This window comes from Saccopteryx leptura, chromosome 1 (genome assembly GCF_036850995.1).
Source record: "Saccopteryx leptura isolate mSacLep1 chromosome 1, mSacLep1_pri_phased_curated, whole genome shotgun sequence".
Lineage (NCBI taxonomy): Eukaryota > Metazoa > Chordata > Mammalia > Chiroptera > Emballonuridae > Saccopteryx > Saccopteryx leptura.
Window position 1 is genome coordinate 323,317,752 of NC_089503.1, and position 13,924 is coordinate 323,331,675.

At 39.2% G+C, this 13,924-nt stretch overlaps 1 protein-coding gene across 4 annotated transcripts in view; it reads right to left on the bottom strand.

Annotated features, from left to right (window-relative positions):
- Window positions 1-13,924, bottom strand: part of GRIK2 (glutamate ionotropic receptor kainate type subunit 2) — a 681,135-nt gene that overhangs the window by 273,384 nt on the left and 393,827 nt on the right. For all 4 annotated transcript variants that reach the window (XM_066358812.1, XM_066358814.1, XM_066358813.1 and 1 more), the window contains one exon: window positions 7,807-7,914. In XM_066358812.1, the coding sequence (XP_066214909.1) occupies window positions 7,807-7,914 (108 nt within the window). The remainder of the gene's footprint in view (window positions 1-7,806; window positions 7,915-13,924) is intronic.

Below are 13,924 nucleotides of genomic sequence, written 5' to 3' on the forward strand. Positions count from 1 at the left end.
AAATGTAATTCAGAGTTTACTTTGTAATCAAACCAATGTATTACAATTCTGTTTAGCATACATATATGTTTAATTCAAATTCAGTAGTTGAAAGAAAAAATCAATAGTTTGTATTCTCTGTTGGATAAAAATAATTGTGTGCTGTCAAATGAGGCCATACTACTGACTTCTAAACATAAATATCATCTGTAAATTGTTTTTTTAAGTATATTACCTCCCTGAAGGTTAAAGGTTATCAAGCAAAATAATAACTATAAACACACTGATACACAACCAAAATATGTCAGTACAGCTGTGAGAGAAGGCATATAATAAACTCTATATAATAGCATGACAAATTAAATAGTTAACATCTCCAAAGAAAGACACTAGGCTTGGATCCTGCCCAGGATATAATTTTGCATTTTAAGAAGCAAACAACTCATTTCTCACTGGCTGGAAGATTACTATATCATTAGCAGTGCCTTCCTAGAGGGAGGCAAAACAAATCTCAGTTCCTGGCAAAGGTGGGGGTTATTGTTGCCATGGGGACCAGGGTATATTTATAAAATGCCATCAAAGAGGGGAAGATAAAAACGGCAATGCCTCAGGTTACTAAAAATCTATCAAAGAAATAATTTTCACCTATCTAGTGTGTATTTTCAGTTTTAAATTAAGTTTGATGCCTGCAAATTCCATTCAGAAACCTTTTTCATAGAAAGTTAAGCACCAGATTTTACAGACAAGAGAAAAATCAATAGCAAAGATTTCTAAGAAAATCACCACCTTTTCTTAAAATATATTCTCTACAAAAAAAAATTATTCAAAAAAGCACTTTGAAACAAGTTCATTTCCTGGAACATTTATGTGTGTAAACTCAGGGAGGCAGAGTTTCACTAATTCTCACCCACTCCTTATACTATAAAAGTATTTAAGGTTTCAGCGAGAAGCCTCTGGATTACCAGTTTCTGTTCTGCTGAGACTCATGCAGAAGTGACTATTTAGAAAGTAAAACTGTTAAAGTTGGAATAAAGCTTTATTTGAAAATAAATATTACTACCTTAAGCTTTTCAAGGTTTGCAAATATGAGTTATATTGTTTTGTATTATTCATTTGAATTCTTAACTATGAAATGGATAAACATTCCATAAGATGGCTTTTTGTAGCCATTTTCCTTTTCAAGATTTTCACTGAGGATGTACAAGTTGAAAGCTGATTTTATCATAAGAGCATGATGAGGCAAGCACATGGTGTAATTGTTCACAGTCCTAAACACCAGGCATTCATCACGATGTCTGGCGAGAGAAATGTATTCGTTTCATACCTAACGTTTTATTAAATACATATTAATATTTAAAATAAATTTAACTAGCCTGACCAAGCAGTGGTGCAGTGGATAGAGTGTTGGACTGGGATATGGAAGACCCAGGTTCAAAACTCGGAGATCGCCAGCTTGAGTGCAGGCTAATCTGGTTTGAGCAACTCTCACCAGCTTGAGCCCAAGGTCCCTGGTTTGAGAAACAAGTCACTTGGTCTGCTGTAGCCTCCCCCCCCCCCCGTCAAGGCACATATGTGAAAGCAATCAATGAACAACTAAGGTGCCTCAATGAAGAATTGATGCTTCTCATCTCTTTTTCTTCTAGCCTCTCTGTCCCTATTTGTCCCTCTCTCTGTCTCTGTCACAAAAAAATAAATAAATAAATAAATTAGATGCCATAAAAAAATTTTAATAAGAATTTACAAGACCCTTTACTTGTCCAAGAGACAAAGAAATCTCTTTCCCAAGTTTTTTTTTAAACATAAATGTCCCATACAGGAGAATATGAGAAAAATAACCAGAACAGAGAGCAAACTTTGATGCTAGAGAAGTCACAAGAGAGATACACAATGATTTTAGGTTTAACACCTCTACTTAGAAGAAAATATCCTCTAGTACAGGGGTAGTCAACCTTTTTATACCTACCACCCACTTTTGTATCTCTGTTAGTAGTTAAGATTTTCTAACCGCCCACCAATTCCACAGTAATGGTGATTTATAAGTAGGGAAGTAACTTTATAAAATTTATAAAACAGAGTACAGCAAGTTAAAGCATATGATAATAATTATTTACCAAGTACTTTATGTCAGATTTTCACTAAGTTTGACAGAATAAATCTTTATGAAACAACTTACTATAGTTAAATCTATCTTTTTATGTATACTTTGCTTGCTTCGCTACCACCCACCATGAAAACTGGAATGCCCACTAGTGGGCAGTAGGGACCAGGTTGACTACCACTGCTCTAGAACAATAAACACCCACTTGAACAACCAACAAGGTGAAACAGTAAGAGACTGATTTTGTTTCTTAGAAAGTATCTGATGACGTACATGGTGATGACAAAGGACATTCAATAAAAAAATTCAATATGTGCTCAAATTCAGTAATTTTATTTTTGCATTAGAGCCTCTTAGGAAAAAAAATTAAACATAAGCAGTTATTTTCCAAAATTAGCCTCTATATAGGTCATCTTGCAATGGAAATATACCATTATCATGTAGTAGCATTAACTCAGCTCGAATATATTTTGTGTAAAATGCTTTCAACTGTTTTGGTTCTAAACAGAATCCTTTTGACATTATCTTCCAAGAACCTTCTGAACATTTCTTAACAGCTAATGCCACCATTCATGTGTCTTCCTCCATATAAAGCTTGTCTTTCCTAACCATATATCTAAGCTTTAGAGGCAAATAAGTACAATTAAGCTATTTCCAAAGGTAGATCACATTCCAGTTATATATTCTGAAAAAAAAAATACAAAAACCAAAGAAAAATTTTATTTTAAAGTCAATTATGAAAACTTTTTTAATCTTTCCTCAATTCTTCTTGACCTTATTATAGGAATAGGCTATGAAAATATGCAGAGTTAGGGTAAACAATTAGAAGCAGACAGGCGCCTTAGGGTGATAGCCCTGAGTGGCCTCTCTGACCCGTACTGGAAACAGTGAGTGCTGGAAACAGCAAAACAGCATGATAAGATTCAGTAACAGAAATATTTAGTCTCTCAGAACAGATATTAGGAGTCAGCACATTCCTTGTCCTTTACTTCACCCCTGAAATCTTCTGCTGTCTGCTTCCTTGAGTTATTTGTACTGGCTAATAAATATCTGAGTAAGGCTGGGGATGGGGCTTCAGTAATTCAGTCTGCTGACCAGGGCTATTACCTCCCCTCAGCCCCTCAGAGCATGTCATAAGGTCTCCAAGTAGTTCATTGTCACTGTGACACCTTATCATTCTTTTCTATTTTTCCCTCTCCTTCCAACTGTCTCCAAATAATTCCAATGACAGACTGAATATACAAATAGGCAATAGTCAGACCATGTATAAAGACAAAACTTTGGCCCAGAACCTCTGGATAAAACATGTTATGTGGTCAAACTACAAGTTATCACTACTCCAGAAATCTGCTTGGAACAATTAAAATTTGTTCAGTTATTGATAGCTTCCATCCCGGCTTTTTGCCACTCCAGATATAACATAGGAAATAAAATATGTGCTTCAACCAATCACCTAAGATGTCAAATTTCTAGTTATCCTACCTTCTGTTTCTTCAGAACATCCCTGAGATAGTCCCTTTTTCTACAGTAAAGCTTCTCCACTCCTCTGCCTACCCTTGAATCTCTGCCACATGCAAGTGATGGTGGCTGGGTCCCTTGCAGCTCTGAATAATAACTTCTGTTTGTTCTCATTTGATAGGCATTTATTTGTTTTCACACCATGCATTTATAAGAATAAAAATATTTTTAAATAGAATGATAATTCTTAATCTTTGATGTTATGTTGGAGTGTCGAAAGTATTACATGACATCATGCAGGACAGATTTGCCGTTGGTGCCATGTGCCTCTTTGTAAGCTCAGGCTTCAGTGCTGCCCTCTGCACTGTTAAATCCTGTACCCATTGGTGCTTTGACCCTCCAGCCCAGCCTAATGACTGCTTAACTGCTGGAGTTCTCTGTCCCCACTCTGTAGGTATGCAGAAAAACTGAAAAAAATAAGCTAAGCTGTAAGAAAATAACTTTACAGCAGATGCTTGAGTAAGCATTCTATGGAAGTATCTCTTATGATTTACATTGTAATTCTCACTCATTCAACAGTCGTTAAATATTTTTTGAGGATATAGTTTGTGCCAGACACTTTGCTAGGCCTTGATTATATAAACAGTGATTAAGAGGACATTTTTCGCCTTTAGTAGGACATGTATTCTTCCTAGGAACACAGTCATTATTTTTTTAAAGTATTTTTATTTATGTATTGATTTAGAGAGAGAGAGAGGGAAAGGAAGAGAAAGAGAGAGAGACATCAAGTTGTTCCACTTATTTATGCATTGATTGGTTGAATTTGTATGTGTCCTGACCAGAGATAGAACCCACAACCTTGGTATATTGGGACAACTGAGCTACCCATCCAGTATGAAACACACTCTTTTAAAAAATGTATATGTAAATACAGCCTGACCAGGCGGTGGCGCCATGGATAGAGCGTCAGACTGGGATGCAGAGAACCCAGGTTCAAGACCCCTAGGTCGCCAGCTTGAGCGCAGTCTCATCTGGTTTGAGCAAAAGCTCACCAGCTTGGACTCAAGGTGACTGGCTCAAGCAAGGGGTTCCTCAGTCTGCTGTAGCCCCACAGTCAAGGCACATATGAGAAAGCAATCAATGAACAACTAAGGTATCGCAACAAAAAACTAATGATTGATGCTTCTCATCTCTCTGTTCTTGTCTGTCTGTCCCTGTCTATCCCTCTCTCGGACTCTCTCTCTCTCTGTCTCTGTAAAATAAATAAATAAATAAATAAATAAATAAATAAATAAATAAATAAATAAATAAATAAAAATGTATATGTAAATACAAAATCATATGTTGTGGCAAATCCCAGACAGGAAATTATAGGGCACTCTGAGAAACTCAAATTTGAGAGGAACTTTGGGGATGCCTATCTAAGATAATATTTATACTATGACATCCAGAATGAGTAAGAGTTAGCCAGGTATAGGGGATAGAGATGGGTACCCTAGACTGGGAAACTCTATTGCCAAGTAAAAGAAAACTTTAAATCTGTTAGAAAATTAAAAAAAAAAAGTTAGCATTGCTGGATCAAACAAAACATCTGAGAGGAAGTGAGAGCTAAAAGGGAGAGTTAGGAAATCCAATGTTAATAGAAGGACTCAAATAGGCAAGTGACAGATCAATTTGCTTTTAAAGGTATTGGCTGACTGCTGTGATTTGAAGAATGAATCACAAAGAGTAGAGCAGAGAGACTTGGGCTCTAATGGAGATGTCTAGGTGAAAGGTCTCTTGGCTAGGATTTCAGCAGCGGACATGGAGAGAAATGGATGGATTCTAAATATATTTTGAAAGTAGAATATACATTGTGGTATTTGATCTGACAGAAGAATTCAAGCTGGGAAAACCACTTATTCTGATTTTTCTTTTCTTATTGTTAGTACTCAATACTAGGCTCTTAAAGAAAGAAGTTGTTCTTCTATTGACTAAGGTAGTCAAAGTCACCTACTGTTTTTTTTTTTTTTCCTTTGTTCTCCCTCCTCTGCTCCACAGAGGCACTTCCATGGCCCTGGGAGCTTCTTTGGACATATGTGGCTGCTGTGAATGTGGTATTGGTGACTCTTCTTCGACCATGGCTAACTGAGCCGGCTTCCAACCAAGGTCCCTACTGAGATAGAGTGGGAAATATTCACTCATCTATGGGCACTAGGTGGAAAGAATATGCCCATAGTAAAATGTTAACCTCAAGCTCATTTTCCTATATCCAAATTCTCTGACAGAAACACAATTTGTTTCTTCCTGGTTTATCTGTTCCACAGTCGTAAACATCAGAAACATGGACTTTCTTCTTATTAATAATTTTAATCCTAAAATTCACATTTCAGAAAATGATCCAAAATACATCATTTTAATGATGTGCAAACAATATATCTTTTTTTTTAGCACTTTTTACTGCCCAATCCAATATGATAATTTTATGAGTCCATTTATTATTGGCAGGTTTCCTTCACTAGAGTATAACCATTATAATGGCACAAAACAGATGTTCACTGCATATTTGCTAGAGAATTAATTAAATGAAGTATGCTGATCAAAGATAACCAAGACAAAATGAGGAAAAGGCAGTGGCATGAGAAAAAGTAATGGATAAAGTCAGCATTTCACACAGTTTCTTTGTTGATTTTCTTCTCATGGTCATAAGATTGAAGTGAGGATAGTTAAATTTCCTAGCCTCAACCCCTATAAAGAATTTCCAGGTGCTTTTAGAGATCATGATATTCTCACATCAGCCTGTCTAAGAAGGAAGCACACTGCAGTCTTTGGGGGGGGGGGGGCGTTAAGAATTTGGCATAAAGAAGTTTGGCGGAAGGACAAAGTTTACACAGTTGTGCTAGAGCTAGAATTGTAATTTAAGCTTCCTGAATCACCAGGTACTGACTCTTCCAAACTAAGAGCTCTACCCAGTAGACACTCTACAAGTTCATCTATGAGTTGGTTACTAGTCTTTCCAGGAAAAAGTAAAAGTAAAATCAACAAGACTTATTATTCCTCATGAGGTGAATATTGCTATTAGGCATGATGAAATTTAAGACACTGTTTTAGAAGGATAAAAAAATATGTCTATGAATAGTAAAAGGCAAAACAAGGATTTGAGCCCAATTCCTCTGACTCTAGTCACTTATTTCTTAATTATTCTACTAAATGGAAAAAAAAAAGAGCACATTTTTCTATTTACAAACACTTTATTTCTACTGACTCAAAGTCAGTTCTGCCATAATGGCATTTCCAAAACATTTATATCATTCTTAAGCGCTTACAAAACTAAATCCTACTTCTGTCCTTTAAGTGATAGCTTTATGTACTAATTTTTGAAAATATTAAAGACATTTAATGTGAATTTTTTTTAAAATTAAGTGAGAGGAGGGGAGGCAAAGAAACAGACTCCCACATGCACCCTGACTGGGATCCACCCATCCTGCATACCCCTTAAGGATGATGTTCTGCTCATCTGGGCCATTGCTCTGTTGCTCAGCAACTGAGCTATTTTTATTACCTGAGGCAGAAGCCACAGAGCCATCCTCATGCTCAGGGCCAACTCATTCAAAGCATAGAGTCATGGCTAAAGGAAGGGAAGGAAGAAGGGGTGGAGAAGAAGATGGTCACTTCTCCTATGTGACTTGACTGGGAATTGAACTCAGGACATCTACATGCAGGGCCTACACTCTACCACTGAGTCAACTGGCCAGGGCCTGATATGAACTCTTAGAATACTATTTTATTCTAGCTTACCTTTACCTGTCCTCAATAACTTAAGTGTCTTCTCAGAAGATTTGAGCCAATTTTTTTAATGTTAATTCCTCCCACTAATTTATCCTCCCATCTTTGATTTCCATCTTTTTTACTACCTCCTCTCACTTTTGCCACCTGACTTCTCCATTACTTCTTACTATTCTTTGAATTAACAAGATTACTAGAAGGTCAGTTAATTCCTTTGTCAGTATTTATTTGTCTCTTACTTCCACTCTCAAAATACAACTACAGTTTTAAATTCATGGTTTTATACTAAAATTATTCCAAACTACAATATCTCCTAAAGCAAACCATATGCCTCCAGGATATTCTCTCTTTAAACTCAAATTGTATACTAATATATTGAAATTATCTCTGCATAATGTTTACTGTGTGACTCAAATCTAGCATTTTAGCTCTATTTCCCAATTCTACTGTATGTATGTGTGTTTCATTTAATAATTAAAAGTAAATAAGCTGAATGCCTAACATACCTTTTCCAGTCCTTCTTCCTTGAGGCTGATAACATCCAAATCAAAATCTGTTCGTAAGCCATTGGTTTTGTTGAAAGTGATTCTGCCTGTGAGACCTTCCCAATGTGCCTAAAGGAAAAGAAAAGAAATAAAAAAGAAAAAAGAAAAAAATATATATGAATTATTAAGTAAAGGATGAGAAAAGAAAACACTTTTCACCAATAAAAAATAAACATTTTTATTACTTCTTACAAACTTATATTGGTATCAAATTTTAAAATAGCAAATCTCTTTTAGTAAAGTGAGAATTTAGTTACTTATTTTAATATAGAAAATAGTGAAACCTAACCTGTGGTGGCGCAGTGGATAAAGCATCGACCTGGAAATGCTGAGGTCACCGGTTCGAAACCCTGGGATTGCCTGGTCAAGGCACATGTGGGAGTTGATGCTTCCAGCTCCTCCCCCCTTCTCTCTCTCTGTCTTTCCTCCCTCTCTCTCTGTCTCTCCCTCTCCTCTCTAAAATGAATAAATAAAATAAATTAAAAAAAAAGAAAAAGAAAATAGTGAATATCTAACTGAAGATTACAGATAGAATTATTGTTTGAAAATACCACTCTTAAATTCACACTAATGTCAAAATAAATTTATTACAATAAAAAAAACTGAACATAGGAAAGCCTATCTCATAGAGTTTAATTATACACTTTCAACTTAGAATAATGAACTTATTACTGTAGTTTCCCTTAAGTTAGACAGGGAGAAATGTATCAAAATTAGTTCACATAAAGTTAGAGTTCCTGGAGTAGGAGTTGTCTATGTAGAAGGAAGTATATTTTATACTCTACTAAATGTGTTTACCCCCACTCAATGCTTAGCAAATATCGGGGCTTTAAAAATGTATAATAAGGGCCCTGGCTGGTTGGTTCAGTGGTAGAGCGGCGGCCTGGCGTGCAGGAGTCCCGGGTTGAATTCCCGGCCAGGGCACACAGGAGAAGCACCCACCTGCTTCTCCACCCCTCCCTCTCTTCTTCCTCTCTGTCTCTTTCTTCCCCTCCTGCAGCCAAGGCTCCACTGGAGCAAAGTTGGCCTGGGCGCTGAGGATGGCTCTGTGGACTCTGCCTCAGGTGCTAGAATGGCTCTGATTGCGGCAGAGCGACGCCCCAGATGGGCAGCGCATCACCCCCTGGTAGGCATGCCGGGTTGATCCCAGTCCGGCACATGCGGGAGTCGGTCTGACTGCCTCCCTGTTTCCAGCTTGGGAAAAATACAAAAAAAATAAATAAATAATGTATAATAAGTTTTCCCATTCTGCTAACTATTTTACTATAAATAGATGTTTCCCATTATTTATCATTTGGAAATAACTTGGAAAAATAGTTATATGTGAAAATTTTAATATGTGTAATATGTGATATATACTCAAAACTACAATATCTGAAAGAAATAGACCCAAAAGAAGTAAAATCCAGTAGATCATGGGGAAAATCTCAATGAGGATACAAATGGATGTTATTCTTACTGCATTTCTCAGGCTTCATGTGTTTTTTGGGTACTTATGGGTGGGTATTCTAAAATAGTTTTAGGCTAATAATTTATAAATAAAAGAAAAATTATAATACATATCTATATGAATATTGCAACATGTCATAACTGCGCTTAAACACATATGAATTGGTCTGTAATAAAAAAGAAAAATAGCTCTGGCCAGTTGGCTCAGTGGTACAACATTGGCCCTGTGCATGGATGTCCCAGGTATGATTCCCAGTCAGGGCACACAGGAGAAACAACTGTCTGCTTCTCTACCACTCTCCCTCCCCTTTTTCTCTCTCTTTCTCTCCCTTCCCCTCCTGCAGCCATGGTTCAATTGGTTCAAGTGCATACATCCTAGGCATTTAGGATGGCTCCATGGAACCTCTGCCTCAGGCATTAAAAATAACTCAGTTGACCCTGGCTGGTTGGCTCAGTGGTAGAGCATCAGCCTGGCGTGCAGGAGTCCCAGGTTCGATTCCCAGCCAGGGCACACAGGAGAAGCACCCATCTGCTTCTCTACCCCTTCCCCTCTCCTTCCTCTCTGTCTCTCTCTTCCCCTCCTGCAGCCAAGGATCCATTGGAGCAAAGTTGGCTTGGGCGCTGAGGATGGCTCTGTGGCCTCTGCCTCAGGCGCTAGAATGGCTCTGGTTGCAGCAGAGTGACGCCCCAGATGGGCAGAGCATCGCCTCCTGGTGGGCACGCCGGGTGGATCCCGGTCAGGCGCATGCGGGAGTCTGTCTGACTGCCTCCCCGTTTCCAACTTCAGAAAAATACAAAAAAATAAAAATAAAAAAATAACTCAGTTGTGAGCATGGTCTCAGATGGGCAGGGCATTGGCCCCAGATGGGGTTTGCCAGGTAGATCCCAGTCAGGGTAGAAGCAGGAGTCTATCTCTCTATTTCCCCTACTCTCACTTGGGAAAGAAGAAAAAAAGAAAAAAATGAAAAATATTTTTAATCCTTATTCTAAATAAAATAATTTCAGGTAATTCACAAAAATACATATTAGTATAAAAATAGACATGATCAAGAAGTACAGGAGTAGAACTGAAAAATAGTAAAACAAATCTGGTATGGAGACAACACGAGGTAATAAACATCAGGTGAAATGGTACAACTAACAAAATTCAATCACAAATTTAATCCTGAACTTCCCAGCAATCAGAATAAAGAAAATATGATGAAAAACTATACAGGCCCTATAATTTAAGACACGCCAATTACCAGGAGAAGCCCAGCTCTTCCTGACATGGAGACCTTAGAGAAATGTCTCCTTTTGGTCTTCAGAGGGGGCACACTGTATGATTTAGTGGACAAGGTCCTCAATAACACTCTACAATAAGCACAATAGTGAGTTTTATACAACTGCTTTTTATAGGGCTGTTTGACACATGTCTCCATACTCAAGTGCTGCATTCAGAAAAAGCTATTCTTCAACTAGTCAGTCTTGTGCATGGTGTTTTCAGCTCTCTGATGTTGTTTTAAACCAGAAATAAATATTTGATGTGGAAAGATAAATAAAAGGCATATTCTTCAGGGGGTATCATTTCACCTAAATGAGAGTTTTATAAGAATTAGACATAGAAATTTTATGGATATTCTTTTAAAAACATGAACATTCTTAATTTTTATCCTATTTATGCTTTGCTTTCTTGATAAATAATTTATTACATGATGAACTGATGATTTCTTGTAAGCCATTAATGAAAAATCTTTATGATAATAATACCTGTGATTTTTCATAGCAAAGATTAAATTTTCATAGTTAAATTTTTATATAAAATAATAGTTTTTATTAAATGAAAAGTATTCTAAGCTGGGCCCTGGCTGGTTGGCTCAGCAGTAGATCATAGGCCCGATGTATAAAAATCCTGGGTTTGATTACCAGTTAGGGCACACAGGAGAAGCAATCATCTGCTTCTTCACCCCTCCCACTCCCCCTTCTCTCTCTCACTCATTCTCTCTCCTCTCCTCCCACAGCCTTGGTTCCAATAGTTCAAGCAAGTTGTCCCCAGGCACTGAGGATGGCTCTATTGCCTTACCTCAGGCACTAAAATATCTCAGTTGCTAAGCAATGGAGCAGTGGCCCCAGATGGGCAGAGCATCACCCCCAGACAGGGGTTGCCTAGTTGATCATGGTCAGGGTGCATGCTAGAGTCTATCTCTCTGCCTCCTTGCCTCTCAATTGATAAAAAAAGAAAAAAAAGTTTTAAAAAAGGAGAAAAAGGAATTTTCTTTATGATAAGAAAAACAGAAAAAAGTATGTGTGTGTATGTTTTTAACAATTTTCCCTTAGGATTTCAAGATGGCGATGGAGTAGGCAGACATTCCAACTGCTATCTCTCAGTACTAAACTGGATTAATACTTAATTTAAGAACAATCATCTTGAAAACCAACTTTGGACTCAATGAAGACGAGTCTATAACCAAGGATCACAGGAGAAGCCACATGAGACTGGTAGGAAGGGCAGAGATGCAGAAACACTGCCCCGCTCCCAGGGGCAAGTGTTGGCGGAGGGTCCAGAAGGACTCATACTGCAGGGAAGGTCATCCTCAGGTGGGAGGGCCCTATAGCCCCAGAGCCTAGAAGAGGTGCCCATACTGCATTTGGTGGCAAAAAGAGCCAAGATTTCTGTCTATAAGAAAGAGACAGAGCTCTCAGAGATGCAGGCTCTGTCTTAAAGGGCCCATGCAGAAAATCTCATTTACAGGCACTTACCAGGGGCTCTGGTGGAGGAGGGCTAAGAGGACTAGAGTTGAGTAAGGAGAGTGTGAAGTTGGTGACCCAGGAAGAGACACAGTGATGGCCACTGGAATCCCTGTACTGAGTCATACTTCAATACTGCAGTCGCCATCTTTCCTGGGTGGAGCAGTCTCCTTCCTGTAAGATCAGCCTAGGGAAAAGCAACTGCCCCACCCTTAGGAGCCTCTCCTGCCCTACCCTATGGATACTAGGCCATTCTGAGAAGTCAGCCAGGAAATGGGGGCATATCAGTGACTCAGTTTTCTGGCATTGAGGCTGGAGCTTTTGCCCACAAAAGACTGTGACTACCACAGTCTTTGCTACCAAGACTGTGACTGGTGCTTCTGCCTCATGGAAGATTCAGTAGAAACTGTTCGGACTGTGAGCAGACCACATCTCTGGTTGTCAGAGGCCACACACACCAGATTCCTGGGATCAGACCCTCCTGAAGTCTGTGAAAAAAGTCTGGACAAAATGACACTTGGGGCCAAGCCACACTCACTATCCTTCCTAATTCCTGAACTGCCCTAGGCTCTAGACTTCACCAGAGGTTTTATTTCAGTGGCCGGCCCAAATGAGCAGCCAGCAGACATAGGTTGCAGGAAAGAAAGCTCAGGGAACCTTGTCCTTTCATGGACATTTTCCCAGACCCAGAGTATGTAAAAACTAGCTTAAGGTGTGTGGCTTGGTATTTCCATGTGCACCTGGGTCCAGCGGACACATTCACAAACTCTGGATTGCTTGTAGCTCTAAGAAGGTTGCTATGGGCCAGTCATGGGCAGTGTCCCCCACTGGTCTACTCTGAGTTCCCTCCAGAAAGGCCCAGGGCCAGCACACCTGGTATCCAGTTGCAGAGAAAAATTGGTTCAGGATCTAACAACAGGACCTAAAAACCCTTGCTTCTGGTGTGTCTAAAGGGAGGACTCATTGGACACTGGGCCCAGCTGAGGTGAGTTCTGCTTTCTTGGACAACACTGACACAGTGGCTCATGTGCATTGGGCAGGGTGGAGCTTCACAGTCAGCTGGCCCAGATGCTAAATATCCTGCCCCTCTGGGCTAGATTCCACAGGGGGAATGGAGAGAAGTTTGGAGCATGGACATATAAAGTGTGGGTCCCTGCAAGGCTATTGTTGTGTCTGATTAAAGGGCTTATCCACTTTCTGGGGGCGTCCCACTCAGACCCAGGAGAGGACTCTCTCAGTTTTCCTCCCTGAAACCAGAGGTTCACTTGCTGGAAGAATTTCTGCAAAGGGGACTGTTGGCATCACTCAATCGGAACCTGCTGCTCAACTTGTTGGTCAGAAATAATATTTGAGTATACAGCAGTGGCTGAGGGTTTAGGCTCAGTAGTGGCCACTTTAGTCATGCTGAACTCCTAACCAAGAGACCCCTGAAGTACAGGATCCACTAACATATTGCCAACCTCAGTTATCTTCAACCACCAAGCTTGCAACCTATAGTGGGGTTGCTTGAGTGAGTCCAATCTGAATCCACACTAAAGTCTTTCTATAGAAGACAGTGGGAAGACAAGGCAGGTGGAAAAGGAGATGGAGCAGCTGGAAGTGGAGGCAAATCTTATGGAATTTGGGGCTTTTATGGAACTGCTGTCATCTCTAAGCAGGAAGAAGCTGATTCTTATACACAGGATGGCCCCTCTTACACTACCCAGGCATAAAAACACAGACACAAACAGCACACAGAGTCATAGCTCCAGACAGGTATCCCACAGCAAGTTACAAAAAAAAAGCTTGATACCAACCCAAGAAGACCTAGAACCAGCACAACTAGTAGTAGGTGGCAGACAGTACCAATGCTAGACTCACTAGCTACATAAGCAGCACACCCAAAGGAGGAGTCCAGCAGGCA